The following is a 15,327-nucleotide window of genomic DNA, read 5'->3' on the forward strand; positions in this document are numbered from 1 at the left end:
CTCCTCCTCTGTGCAAACCACCAACCTGGATGGCTCCTCACCGTCTCCCGCCGTAGCAGGCCCCTGTGGGGGCTCACCCACCCCTTCCGCTGCAGCCGTGGGTGCATCCCCGCCGCCTTGCTCCACAGCGCCGTCTCCGCCCTCTTCTTCACTAGCCGCTGCGTAGAGGGAGACAAAGAACACAAGCATCAGGGTACTGCACAATGGTCCCCTAGACAGGAAGCAATAGCAGATGAGCACCACTGTCAAAGTACACTTCCATCATGTCCCTCCACAACACATGGGTCAGTCCAGGCAAAACACACACAGTAACAGGCATGCTGCATGCCATGGATATTTCCATGCATGTCCAATGGACTCTTGAAACATTCAATGATATGCAACTCACATGCATAATGGCTCATGCATATCACATGCACACACTTCACCTCAGTCACATCCATCTGGCCCCAAACACACCAAACACAGCCAAAACAAGGGTAAGTTGGCTGCTTCACTGAATCTGTGCATTGTCACACACATGTGTCATGCATCCATGGCATGCACAAGTCACAGACACGCAGGTCAGGCACACAGACATGGCTACCATATATGTACCTGGCATCAGCACCCATCCCTCACCCCCACCCATGTCCAGGTACAGAGACTGGCATGCTCTCATGTTCAAAATCTGCATAGGGCTCCCCATGCCGCATTTGGACACATGCAACAACCACGTGGGTCACACATCACTGGTCGCACATGCATTACCATGATGTCCCTGCACACATACATGCATACATGGCCTATGGCACACATACAGGCAAGTATCATAGAACCAGCACACCGCAACATGCCCTGTCTCACACAGTAATGCTTGGACACTTACCACTCAACTCCAGACGGGCCTCCCTCTCAAGGATCTGGGCGTGGAGCGCTGGGCGTACGCGTTCCAGGACCCTCTTCTGGATGGAACTCATGTGGCCCCGGCCCCCCTCCACGAGGCGCCGGGCCTTCACAAGGGTCCTGGACCTCAAGTCCTCCCAGCGCTTCTTGATCTTCTGGACGTTGCGGGTTGCCACCCCCTCCGCGTTGATGGCAACCACACAGTCGGCCCAGATCCTCTCCCGTCCTTCCTTGCTGGCGCGGGACGATCCAAAGAGGGCATCATACTGCCCCAGGACATGCTCCACCAGGACACCAACTTCGGTGGCAGTGAAGCTGGTGCCCCTCTGCCCCTCTGGCCTGGGGTTGCCACTGGTGCCAGATGTGGAAGTGCCCGACATGGCAACCCCAGAGGCAGTTGTGGGTGGGCAACTGGGTCCTGGGGCTGGGCTGTGGAGCGATGTAATCCCAGTTGGGAGTCTTCAGTTCCAGCAGGGGTGGACACAGCAACTGGACCCCTGCAGATGGCTGATGTGCAGGCACCAAATGGCAGGGCACAGTGGCAGCAGGCAGGCAGGCAGGCAGGCAGCAGCAGATGGCACGTGGGAGGCTGCTCGGGGCACTGGGGGGCAGTAACTCGGCCTTCTGGGCAGGAGCGTGGTCTTCCGTGTGTTTTCGGGTGGCCAGCTTGATACGGAGTGATTTGGCACGTGAAAATCCTGCACGTCAGCGTGAAATCCGAGGAAAGGCCCTTAGCGCGTAAGCGCGTCAGCACGCATACGCGATTCTATTGGACCAGAGTCCCTCAGCACGTAAGCGCGTCTGTGACGTGACCCGCACGGGTGTTCCCCACTCAGCACGTGATGACGGAGCACACGTGAAAATACTGCACGTCCGAGTGTCATCACGTGTAATTGGACAAAAGTGCGCTTACACGCGATTGGCCTATGTACGTGTATTTCAGGGGTGCGCGGGCACTTACACACGCAAGTACGTCAGCGCACCTGTATCCCGTGGTGCGTGTGAATTTCCACACGCTATTGGACTGGGAACGAGATTCCAAGGGTGCGGGGGTCACGCGCAAAGCATTAATTTGCGCACTTATCAAATGACAAGCCAGATGCCAGGATGAACATACCGTTCCTAGCAGCAGTGGCAGTGGGCTACCAAAGGAGGAGGAGGAGGAGAGTCAGGGCCAGAATATTCACACCCAGAACCAGCCTGTTCGGGATGCCTGATGACCAGGTGTATGGAAGGTACAGGTTTCCACCACACATTATACTGGACCTGGTGAGTGAGTGGGAGGATGCCCTCACATCACCCACCCTGTGCTCCCAAGCACTCAGCCCCCTGGAGAAGGTCCTCAATGTACTGCACTTCTTAGCCACTGGATCATTTCAGCGGACAAGTGCCATAGTGGGTGGGGTGTCACAGGCCACCCAGTCACGCTGCCTACACCAGGTCTTGGACATCATCACTGCACGCCCATCAGTCCGCAGGCACATTTACCTGCCCAGAACACCTGCAGAAAGGCATGCTGCGGGCCAGGATTTTTACGGTGTGGCACGATTCCCCAAAGTGCTAGGTGCCATCGACTGCACCCATGTGGCTCTACGTCCCCCCAGAGCCCTGAGCACGCTCCCACCTGCCATCTGCTGCTGCCTGACTGCCTGCTGGCCACGTGCCCTGCCATTTGCTGCCTGCACATCAGCCAGGGGTGCTGTTGCTGTGACCACCCCTGCTGGAACCAAAGGCTCCCGACTGTCACCCCACAGGCCAGCACCAGGACCCAGTTGCCCACCCACTCCTGCCTCTGGGGTTGCCATGTCGGGCACTACGACATCTGGCACCAGTGGCAACCCCCGGCCAAGGAGGCAGAGGGGCACCAGCTTCAGTGCCAGGGAAGTTGTTGTCCTGGTGGAGCATGTCGTGGGGCAGTATGATGCCCTCTTGGGAAGGTTGCACGCCGGTGGACGTCGTGACTGCCATCAACGCGGAGGAGGTGGCAGTCCGCGACTACTAATGTGTCAGGAAGCGCTGGGAGGACTTCAGGTCCAGCACCCTCAACAAGGCCCGGCGCCTCATGATGGCAGCAGATGCTAAGGGGCGGGCGGGGCCACTTGTCGGAAGATCAGATGAGGGTCCTGGAACGCATATCCCCTGCGCTCCACATCCATGTCCTTGAGAAGCAGACCCGTCTGGAGTCGAGCGGTAAGTGTACATGCATACTGATAGTAAGTTGTGCGTGTGGTGGTGTGCCAGGAGTGTGCAGGTTGAACATGTATTTTTATGTGGCCAAGTAGGGGGGGTGTACAGGGCTGTGAGGGTGACACATGCGAGGGGTCTCATGTGTGACACATGGATGGTGCTTGTGTGTGTGGGCTTGCATGGCACAGGATGTGGAGGAATGATTGTCAGGTGTGACATGGATGTCGATGGAGACACTGCGACAGTTGGCGGAGGTGTACACATGCATGCAGGTTTGGTGTTGTGTGTGCATGTGTAGTGTACTCCCTATGTTGCATGTGATGTGTGGATGACCTTTGGCTGCACATGCTGTTGTATGTGAATGGATGGTGCTGGCTGTTGCATCATGGCTGTGGTATGGCTCATGTGTGCAAGTTGAAATGACATGTGTGTTGGGGATTGTGATGCCATGTCTGAGGTTTACCTATGCCACTCCTGTATAACTGTCATGTGTGTATGAGTCCATTTTACAGTGCCCTGATGCCTGTGTTTTCTTTCTCCCTGTCTGCACCGTCAACTGATGAAGAGGACGGAGCAGGTGCTGTGGAGCACAGCGGCAGGGGTCGCACCACCAGCCGGAGACGCAAGGGCCAGATCCCCTCCCAAGTTGTGATCTCGTCGGGGAGTGAGGAGTCTGGTGCCGCGTCCCAGGCCGCAGCTGGCAAGGGGAGGTCCAAGAGGCGGAGGTCGGAGTTGGACTCCTCAGCAGCAGAAGAGGCAGCTGGGACCCCACAGGGCCCAACGAGGGAAGATGGCACGGAGTCATCCAGGTTGGTGGGGTGTATGGTGGTGGGTGCCCCTGGTGACTGGGGGGTGGGGGTGATAGGGGACATGAGTGGGGGCCTGGTGGTGGGTGCCCCTGGTGGCTGGGGGGTGGGGGTGGTGGGAGACATGAGTGGGGGCCTGGTGGGGGCTGCCCCTGGTGACTGGGGGGGGTGGGGGTGATAGGGGACATGAGTGGGGGCCTGGTGGAGGCTGCCCCTGGTGACTGGGGGGGTGGGGGTGGTGGGAGACATGAGTGGGGGCCTGGTGGGGGCTGCCCCTGGTGACTGGGGGGTGGGGGTGGTGGGAGACATGGGTGGGGGCCTGGTGGAGGGTGCCCCTGGATGGTGGGGGGTGGGGCTGGTGGGTGACATGAGCAGGTGTGCAGGGTAGCCCCCTGTTTTGTGGGCTGCCTGCAGGGGCCGTGGAGGGTGTACAGGGAACACCTGTGAGGACCCACCCAGCCTAATCGCGTGTGTAACTTCCCACGCACCCCTGTAATACACGTACCAAGCCAAATCGCGTGTGAGAATTCCCGCGCACCCCTGAAATACACGTACCCTGCTGAAGTCGCGTGTAAAACTTCCCGCGCACCCCTGAAATGCATGCGCCCAGGCTATTCGCGTGTGGAACTTCCCGCGCACCCCTGAAATACACGCGCCCAGGCTATTCGTGAGTGGAACTTCCCGCGCACCCCTGAAATACACGCGCCCAGGCTATTCGCGAGTGGGACTTCCCGCGCACCCCTGAAATACACGTAGCACGCTGGGAGACATGTGTGGGGGCCTGGTGGAGGGTGCCCCTGGTGGCGGGGGGGGTGGGGGTGATAGGGGACATGAGTGTGGGCCTGGTGGAGGATGCCCCTGCACTGCTGGGGGGTGGGGGTGGTGGGTGACATGGGTTGGGGCCTGCTGGCAGGTGCCCCACAGTGCTGGGGGGTGGGGGTGGTGGGAGACATGAGTCGGGCATGAGTGGGGGCCTGGTGGAGGCTGCCCCTGCACTGCTGGGGGGTGGGGGTGGTAGGAGACATGGGTGGGGGCCTGGTGGTGGGTGCCCCTGGTGGCTGGGGGGTGGGGGTGCAGGGGGACATGAGCAGGTGTGCAGGGTAGTCCCCTGTTTTGTGGGCTGCCTGCAGGGGCCGTGGAGGGTGTACAGGGAACACCTGTGAGGACCCACCCAGCCTAATCGCGTGTGATAATTCCCACGCACCCCTGTAATTCACGTACCCTGCCAAATCGCATGTGATAATTCCCGCGTACCCCTGTATTACACGTGCCCTGGCTAATCGCATGTAAGACTTCCCGCGTACCCCTGTAATACACGTTCCCTGGACAATCGCGTGTTGAACTTCCCGCGTACCCCTGTAATACACGTTCCCTGGACAATCGCGTGTTGAACTTCCCGCGTAGCCCTGTAATACACGTTCCCTGGACAATCGCGTGTTGAACTTCCCGCGTACCCCTGTAATTCACGTTCCCTGGACTATCGCGTGTTGAACTTCCCGCGTACCCCTGTAATACACGTTCCCTGGACAATCGCGTGTTGAACTTCCCGCGTACCCCTGTAATACACGTTCCCTGGACAATCGCGTGTTGAACTTCCCGCGTACCCCTGTAATACACGTTCCCTGGACAATAGCGTGTTGAACTTCCCGCGTACCCCTGTAATTCACGTTCCCTGGACTATCGCGTGTTGAACTTCCCGCGTACCCCTGTAATACAAGTTCCCTGGACTATCGCGTGTTGAACTTCCCGCGTACCCCTGTAATACACGTTCCCTGGACTATCGCGTGTTGAACTCCCCGCACACCCCTGAAATACACGTACCCTGGCACCCTGACTAATCGCGTCTATAACTTCACGCGTACCCCTGATATGCACGTTACCTGCTTTGCGTTCCTTGTTTGGCAGCCCTGTAAACTGGTCCATGGTTAGCGCAGCCCTTTGCGATGATTTAGCGATTTTGATGGCTTTTCCTTGCGCGAGGGCGTTCTTGGGGGCGTTACTGGCGCTGCTGCAGGGTCACTGCGATACTCTGCGCCACGGCTGGTTTGGGAGCCTAAAATCCATGAATACACTGTGCGCGGAAATCGGTTTTAGCGCACGTGCCTGGCGCAGACAATCGCACGCGGACACTCTGCGCCAGCCGCTTGCGACACTTTTCTGCGAAATTCTATGAATTACCCTGTAAATATGTGAACACCATCAGGAACCAGTTAACATGTGATGATGTCTCAATGTGAATATTACAACAATGGTAAAATGGTGCCGTAGTATGGACGCGGGACGCCAGGCGTGCCATACGCGGCAAGGCACACATTTGTCACCTTAAGAAGACAAGTAAGCTCAGCAAGATACTTCTCTCTACCTGTCCAGATCTTTATCTAACCACAGTGGGGTAGATTACTATGATGATACTTACAATTATTATTTACATGCACCACAGAAATGGATGAATTCAACTAGAACCAGTACTGACAACAAGCAAGGACTATATTCGTGAGTGTAACCATTCACACAAACAATGTGAGTTCTCTATTGAATTTTTGCACAAGTCTAGACCTATCTAAATATATGATCTTCTATCACACTTTCAACTACACAAATTTATCATATAAACTGACATACCACTAAGGTCAAAATACATGAATATAGATTATAAAGGACACATGGAATTATTATATTAAGACTTATTGAAGAGACAGTTTTTGGCAATACTACTACACCATATGACAATCAGGTCAGAACATGGCATCCACACCTTTATGTTCTTCACTGCTCAGATGCTTTTATAGTGATGTGTCAAATACGTCAGCGTGTTTTCTAATTTTTTCTTAATTTTTCTTTGCTCTTCTCCTCCTATTCTATAACACCTTTTCCTTAACCACTGCTCCGTGAAACTGGAATGTTAAAGAATACAGACGCAAAATGATTGTAAACAAACATTAGCCTTGACAAAGCCCGTTTGGGCAAAACTCGTGGCCATGGAGTTGGCTAATGTGATACTAGTACCGATGTGAAACTTAGGCTAATGTACTACTAATATTGATGTAGCTAGTGTGATACTAATGCAGATGCAATTGAATTACCCATTTGATTATGAGACATGAAAACGGATGTGATACTAACATATGAATGATCCTGTGCTAGTTATAAGATACGGATAATGGGATACCAATACTGAGGTGATATTTAAACAGTGGATTCTATGAAAACAGATGTGATACTAACATCCGATAATACAGTAGCTATGGGACACTAAAATTGAGATCTATGCCATACGATGTAATACATTAAACGGTCGATGTAACAATAACACTGGACCATGTGTTGCAAAATATTGAAGTTAATTATATCATGAGCATTGCTCACTGGTGCGAATTGTATACCATACTTAATTATTTTGTGGTAACTACCATTGCTCCAACAAACACTCAGCTTATTTAACTGTAGAGAGCGCACTTGCATTGGAGTCAACTATAAATTCTCATAGAAATCAATGTCGTCAATTGCAAAATCAGCATAAATTCTGAGGAGCCATATAGGATGAGAAATTAGTTACCAAAATGGAACAGTATGTTGTGGCTATTATTTTGATGCTAACGAAAAGGCCATGTAATGTGACAATGCTATGGGAAGAGCAAGGATCTATGCTGGGATAGAAGGAGGGTATAGTTATCTGGAGAACAGGGAAGTGTTATCAATACATACCATTTTTCAGATCCCCTGGTATACTCTCCCACCAGGAATCGCCCCACAATTTTAAAGTTCTTGTTTTATTTCAAAATGCCTGGCATTTTTGATTGCCAGGGCTTCCTTTCATCAACACCTTAGATTACCTGGTATACTCTCCTGGCAGGTGGCCTGTCACAATATTGCATACTTCCATATACTTTGAGTGGATTGCCTGGTATACTCCCCTGCCAGGTATCCTGTCTTTCTGGGGCTTGCAGATCACCTGGTATAATCTCCGTCCAGTTGCCCTCCTCCCCAATGTTCACTGTCTGATGTGCCCCTTTCACCAGGACCTCTTCTCCGTTTCACTGTCCTTTAATATAGCACAGTTGTATAACTTCATTGGCTAGAGGTACTGCTTATTCCAAATTTCCACACATTGACATCTCATACATGGGTATTTGTTCAAGTTCTGCTGTTTCATATTTTCATTAGTAATGGTTTGCTTGGGGTGACACTTGTTCCAGCTTTCCCCACATTGACATAGCATGCATGGAGACTTGTTCAAGTTCTGTCTTTGCAATTGGTCGGTATTCAAATATTCTCATTTGTTAACATGCCTGTCAGTACACCCAGGTGTTCTCAATGGCTCACCAGTGTCTTGCACCGTTCCCGACCCTTGCACATTGCTGTGATGAAGCTTACTCTCTGGGACGTCCACCCTCACACTGCAGACCTTCCTTCTGCGTTCCCAGCAGCTCTGTGCTTTCCTGTCGGCTTCTCTCTGTGACCCGTCCAAAGGTTGCTGGTTCTCAGCACGACCATATCTCTGGTGCTCTGCTTCTACTCCCGGTGCTCCGATGGTCCTCCCATACTGCCCCACGGCGTATCTTCTGGCATCACACAATGCCGGTAAGCTGCTCTCACAGCGGCAAGCTGCTGCCTGGGAATGCCTATGTTCTTGATCATCGCTGCAAGCACTGTCCTCTACCATACTGCTTCCTTCACTCGCTCTGCCTTCCTTTCTGGCTCTGCCTTTCTCTCGAGTGCGGGTACCATCTTTAAATGTCCCGCGCACACGAGATCCACAAAACAACTAGACCACATATTCAATCTCTACCAACTGCTTTTCCTCTTCTTCGGCTAAGTACTTGAGGCTTTATGGGACTTGGAGTCCATAGAATTTCTAGGATTCCAAAAATGATATTGGTTAGGACTTTCATTTAGAAAAACATTAGAGAGGAGATGTTAGGTGTGTGTTATTTATGTACGAGGAATGAATGGACTTATGTCTAGAATGATTTGCAGGAAGGGGTTTCCGTACTGCGAAAAAAGGAGGAATTTGTATGGTGCCAACAAGCCATCAAGAATTTAGGAATTATTAGGTGGTGTTCTCCAGGAAGGGAAGAATACAGCGCCTCTCCTTATGTGGTCCCCACCATCCCCAACAGCCGTCTCCTCCACTTTGATCCTACCTCATGGTACAACCCCCGGGGTCAGGATCAGGTAACGACTTCCATCCTCTAGCCACATGGGAGGAGATCCTTGGTGGGGAATCAGTGATGACTCCATGGGATTCATTCCACAGGGCAGTGTCTAGCAGAGAGTAAGATGTTAAAGAGCTCAGAGAGTTACGGGCAAATGATTGAGAATAACTATTTGAGCATTTGTGGAAGTTGAGCTGGCACTCCAAAGGATGAGTGTTAATTCAATAGGAGTGGTAGAGGGGAAGTAGTCAAGAGTAGAAGAGGAAGATGGAAAGGTGGTGGACAGAAGTAGGAATGAGGAGGGAGAGGGAGGAGGACTGCGAGAGTATCACATATTTTAGCGTTTTTAGAGGAAAGGTAGTGAGCCAAGTCATTAGAAGAAAGGGAGGAGGTGATGGATATTGGCTTAGGAGGTGAGAGCAAAGTTTGGAAGGTAGATTCATTTTTGCAGGGGTGATTGCGAAGAGAGATTGGGTTTGTGAAGTAGGAGGATTTGGCAAAGTCCAGTGCAGAGGTTAGGGCAGCAAGTGAATTGTTGTAGGCTAGGAGTAGGGTAGGTGTCTGTACTTTGAGCCAGCATCATATGTCACGATGAATGTTTGTTTTGAGGGTCTGAATTTCAGAGGTGAGGATGGGGACAAGAAGGTGTCAATGTACAAGTAGGATAGTGTTAGTCAAATGGTGTCATAAGTATCTAGTGAAATTCAGAGAAAGCATAGTCAATGGAAAAAGCGTGTATAGGTGAAAATAGACTGCAGAGAGGTTAGAATATCATCAAGGTAAGGAACAAGAGTACTGCCTACATTTCCTCTTTGTCACTGAAGAGGGTAGATACGCGGGGGCAAAGGAGAGATCTGAGGTGGAGAGTAAATTAGACCGAAAGACAAGGTCAAGAGGGTTCCCACCAGACTGGGTAGGCTGGTCATGGTGGGAGTGGAGGGAGTGGTTAGATATGAGGGAGGTAGTTAGTGTTAGCTCAAGGCAGGAGGCTGCAGAGGGCTTGGGGCAGTTAAAGTACCACAAAATGACAATGCATGCAGAGGTCGGTAGTAAGTGATTGAAGGAGTAAGGTCAGACTGGGGGGAAAAGCAGTTGAGAGGACCAGATGGTAGATAGAGAGCCAGAACAGTGAGAGGAGTAGGAGGGGAGAGTTACATAGTGGCAATTTCAAAGGGGTAAGATTTCATGCCAGACAGGGGTAGAGGGGTAGTTTTGAGGGCCTTATTGATAAGGCGCCCCACACCGACCCCCTTCCCAACCTGTCAGGGTGAGTGGGAGAAGGTGGAAGAGTCTTTGTGGAGAGCTGGTAGTGTAGCAGAGTCATTAAGCAAATATCCAGGTATCTGTGATGGCTAGACGTGAAAGTTGGCGGTGTGAAGAGTCAAAGTGGTCAGTGATCTAGGAAGACTTGTTGCAGAGGGATTGTGCATTCCTGGGGCCAAGTCAAAGAGTGATAGGAGGTGTGGGGGAGGAGCCAGTGTTGAGCCTGCTGTGCACTGGATCCTGGTGTGAAGGTTGGTGTGCAGCTTGCACACCATGAAATCTCTTTACCCTTCTCTAGAATATAGGTATATGCATGCCAGCGGTTCCATGATTGGGCTCAGGGTTAAACACTCTGAGGTTGTGGGCATGTGGTGTTCAGCACAAGATCCATATTTCCGGCCTATGAGCCACCCATTGTGTCCTACTGTTATCTCGCTGTTATACACAATAATAGGTATACGGGCCCAAGATCATGTCTATTTGGTGCCACTTTATTCCTCTCTTTTGGGTCTGTCCAGATATGGATGCCACACTGTTTCTCACATGGCTTCATGAACGCTTGGCATCAGGACCATCCTCCACAAAGGGCAGGAGCGCTCTGGTAGATCCCACCATTTTCCTACAGTGGTTGCATCATGGAAGTGGAGCTCCCAGAACCTTCCGGAACCTCGTAAGGGGTGATAAGCAGGTGCCATTACTAAACACTTCTTCACCTTCCTACTGACCCACCTAATAAATTTGTCAGTGCACTTTCATGAAATGTTGTTTCTTAGGGTATCATCACCTGTATGCCAGCTAGATAGGCCTTTGAGGTCAATCTGTTTTCCCCAGAGAGAAGGGGATGTAATTGACACCTCACTCTTGAATGCTTCCTGCTTCTTCCCCGGGCTCCCATTTTTTTATAGCTAAGACAAAAATAGGGTAGGGCATCTCTAAGCTATCTCTTGGAATGAGAAAGATGTTAGGGTTTTTCCCATGAGCTATTCACATCCACTTCACTTAGAAAACTCAGCTAGGTCTGTGTGTCGATAGAACTGCCTCCTCTTGGAGGCAAAGCATGATAGCAGCTTCAATAGGTACAGTAAGCTGCCCATTCTATGAATAGGGGTAGGGCAGCTTTTGGGTATTTTTCTTAGCTGCCATCTCCAGGCGACATTTTTACCTTTTTTATTTGGAATGATTTGAGGAGAAAACACCAAATCAGCCCTGGCTATTTGCTTCCCGAATCAAGCTAAGCCTGAGTGATGGCGTTTCCATGCTGTATCAGGATGATGTAATTTTCTTCCTCTTGGCCCACGGTAAACATTTCTATACGTGGCGCTTCCTCTCCCACAATGTACTCATCTGGGTATCCCTGCCAATCCCCACTGTCCAGATGATCATTGGACCACATGTAACTTGCGTCCAAGAGTTCCTCATCTTGAAGATCCTGCATGTTCACACTACATACTGTTTCTTCCCACAGGAATAACGTTTAGTGGTGGTGCGCTGTGGGAAAGGGAGTAGGTTGACTAAATCTTACCCCTTCCTCTGCAGTGCTGCTAATCAACTTGCCTCATAAGGCACTCGAGGTCTTGCGACATCAGTGGGGCTGTCTATGATATCCTTCTTTCCCTCTGGCGGTTTTTAGTAAGTGATCCCCCGATGGATGGAGTCTGGGGGAGCTGTGCCCTATGATGAACACTAGCAGTCAGAATAGCTCCTTTAACATGGGGCTGTACAATCGCTTAACCACGTGGTGGAGGTAGGGGGGAAAGGAGCTGTGAATAGTTCTTCTACAAGTAGCTCTTTGAGTTATTCTCGTGTTTTCTTCCTTGTCCGCTTGTGGATGCCATCCTTTATGTGATTGGACCATTCTAGCAGGGTTTTATTGAGTAACAGTTAGAAACCCAGTGAGGTGCTGTCTATAGCACTTTGGGTTGTGCGTCATTCGTTCCAAAATGTTGTGTTCCTCTGCACTCTGAATTTCGCTTGAACAGGTTGACAGAGTATTGATCTCGTCCGTTGATTGAAAAGAGACCGAGGTGCATCTGGCTCTTTCTGTATCGCAGTCAAGGGTCAAGATTAGTCTAGCTGGAAAGCCAGACAGGTCTAGGCGAGCCTATGATCTAGCCCTGCTAAATTACTTGTTTGCAGTGATATGGAAGGGTGAAGGCTGATCTGTGCAAAAAGGGAAAAGATCTGTGCCACTGAGCGGCTTGCCTTTGGTGCATCTGAGGTGCATTTCTACACTGCAGGAAAACTATGCTCCTATTTCAATGAGGATTTAGGGTGTTTTCATGGTCCACGTGGTTGCCCAGAATGTGGCTGTTTCAATGATGAGATTGTTTCAAGGCACATAGCCTAATTTAAAAGGTCTGATACTTGCTCTGGCAGCTCCAGCATTAATGCAGCCATAGATCTCAATAGTCATTCACTCCTTCGCTACCAGATGAGTTGCATTTTCCCTAACAAGGTCCGAAAAAAGTTGATAGTGCAGAGATCACATCAGATTCCTGCAACTGACTAGGCACAGGACATTCAGATTTCAAAATGGTGAATCGGTCGGATATTAGAAATCCTTGTGGTCACTTGATAATGGGACCAGGAGACATGTATGCATACCACAAAGACTGCAGATCTTACACTGGGGCCCCGATTACGGTGGTTTTCAAAGCATCAGTGATGATATTGCTGAAGACCATTTTTAGGATCCTTGGAATTTATGGTGCACATTTTCTATATCATCGTGGCCTGGCTGACTTCATTCCTATACGATAAACCTTCCCAGGTCCAACTTGAGTCCTTCCTTTCCTCTATCTTACTCTCTACCTGTGGTGTTCCCCAGGGGTCTAACCTATCTCCCTGGCTGTTGAACCAATACCTGGCACCTCTTGCCCATCACATTGCTGCTCTCTGCTCCAAATTTCAGTGCTATGGATGGATGACACTCAGCTCATTTTTAGGCTCCCCTCTGCCACCTCTTCTTCTTCTCTCATCTCTGACTGTCGGTCTGCTATCCAGGAGCTGTGTGTCGCCAACGATCGTTGCCTTAATACCAGTAAGACAGATATTCTCCTCATCAGCACACCTGCACCCTCCATTCCTGTAACTCTCTGGCCGGCCTCCCTTGGCCCTCTTCCTGTTCCTACGTGTGAGGCTTCGACTCCACACTCTCCTTTTCTCCTCACATCTCTTATGTCTCTAATAAGTCAAACTTCCAATGGAACCTCCTCAGAGGTATTCTTCCTTTCCTCTCCTTCCCCTAGAAGCTCACTGTCTCTAGAGCTCTGGTTCTCTCTAGGCTGGGCCACTGCAACAGCCTCTTTCTGAATCTGCCTGCTTCTACTCTCCACCCTCTGCAACTCATCCAGAACAGGACTGCGAATCATATCGCTCAAGACCCTCTGCACTGTCCACAAGGCCTTCTGGGGCATTAATACCTCCAACTCTCTCTCGTAAATATCTTTCTACTCAAGCTCTTCACTCCTCCACCTCCAACTCCCTCAGGGTCAGTCGCTTCTCCAAGCAACGGGTTGGTGGTAGATCTCTTTTTTCGGCTTGGGCTTCCCTCTGGCACAGCGTCCGTGCTCTTGAGGAGAACCATCTCCAGTTCCGGAAGAACCTTAATACATTCCTCTTTGCTTCTGCCTTCTCTCTTCCTCTGCCCTGCTGATTTCCTGTCTGATACTGCACTGGTCACCTGGCTACTCTCTGATTTCGGGCCAAGGTCCCTGCCCGCCCAGTTGCACACCCGCACTGCCTCCTGGCAACGTTTGCACTTGGGTCTGTATCTGTAACCCTATAATCCCCCTACCTGCACTTTTGGACACCTGCTGTCTGCACTTACCCATGCACCTGCAACCTGCTGGCCGCACTTCTTGTTATTGTTTTGATCCCATGTACAGCACTCCCCCCCCTTCCCCTGGCACTTTTCCCCTCCCCTGCACTTGCACAATCTCAGTGTCACTTGGCCTAGTAAGATCGCTGTCTCTGTCCTCCCTCTGTTGGCCCTTCCTTGCCTCGTGTGTTGCCTTGTGTATAGGCCTGTTGCAAATGCCATATCATATCATATTGACAAAAAGGCCTAATACCGGTAAGTAATAGTATATTTAGAATTCCTTTGCTATGAGCTTCTTGAGAAGAAACTGACCTCTGAACAGCACCCACCTGTCAGCAAGAGCACCAAAACCGAAGGCTCCCACAAGGACTCCGGCCATATAGATGGACTGGGCAAACTCTTTCCATGATTTTCGGTTGCAGACCAGGTCCCACTGTTAGAGGAAGAGAGGAAAAATGTCACATTAGAGAAATCTGATACCAAACAGCCCTTTGAAGGACTCGTGATTCTTCCATTCATCCTATGATTTTGAGACCTTTGAGGAGCTTAGCGTTATCCCACTATTCTTTCTTGAAGAAACAGTTATTTCCTTCCAAGGCATATTAAAAAATTATGTGTGTAATAGTTGGAGTAAAAGTAATTTTAGACAGAGGAACAAAGGTTGTGTGCCTCAGGTCAACGAGAAGACAAAATATGATTTAGTTAATAGTCAGCCTCCTGCCTCTCATCTATTGTATACCAGAAAGGCAAGGGGGTAGTCTGACTGACACAAAGAGCCTGATTAAGAGGCTGATGGAAGCTTCCTTCTGCTGATCCAGCTGGGCCTGTAGCAGTTTGACCTTCACCTCTGGCACAGCTCCACACCACCTCCTCTTTCCAGGACTAAACTGAGAAGTGTAGATTGCTGTTCTATTTAGCACGTGTTTGAAGTCATTGGCGGGAACTGTAGCATAGCTACTTCCCCTTCCGTGTTGGAGCATTTATATGTCTTATTGCTACCTCCCATATGCCACCTACTTTATATATTGCCCTACTAATAAGTCTTTCTTCTTAAATGCTCCACTCCCAAAGCCAACTCTTCTTCCTGGATTTTTGGTTTTGGTGAAGATACCAAAATCACTGTTACTGAAGAGAGAGAGAAGGGGGTTCAGAGCTGAGAATATCTGACTGGAATAGCATCCAGCAATACCACAGCATGAAAATGCCAAAT

General features: G+C 50.5%; 1 protein-coding gene across 2 annotated transcripts in view; it reads right to left on the reverse strand.

Annotated features, from left to right (window-relative positions):
- Nucleotides 1-15,327, reverse strand: part of LOC138566964 (solute carrier family 22 member 6-B-like) — a 356,440-nt gene that overhangs the window by 245,671 nt on the left and 95,442 nt on the right. For both annotated transcript variants that reach the window (XM_069644749.1, XM_069644748.1), the window contains exon 2: nt 14,447-14,550. In XM_069644749.1, the coding sequence (XP_069500850.1) occupies nt 14,447-14,550 (104 nt within the window). The remainder of the gene's footprint in view (nt 1-14,446; nt 14,551-15,327) is intronic.

This window comes from Ambystoma mexicanum, chromosome 2p (genome assembly GCF_040938575.1).
Source record: "Ambystoma mexicanum isolate Mex_15411 chromosome 2p, UKY_AmexF1_1, whole genome shotgun sequence".
NCBI classification, from domain to species: domain Eukaryota; kingdom Metazoa; phylum Chordata; class Amphibia; order Caudata; family Ambystomatidae; genus Ambystoma; species Ambystoma mexicanum.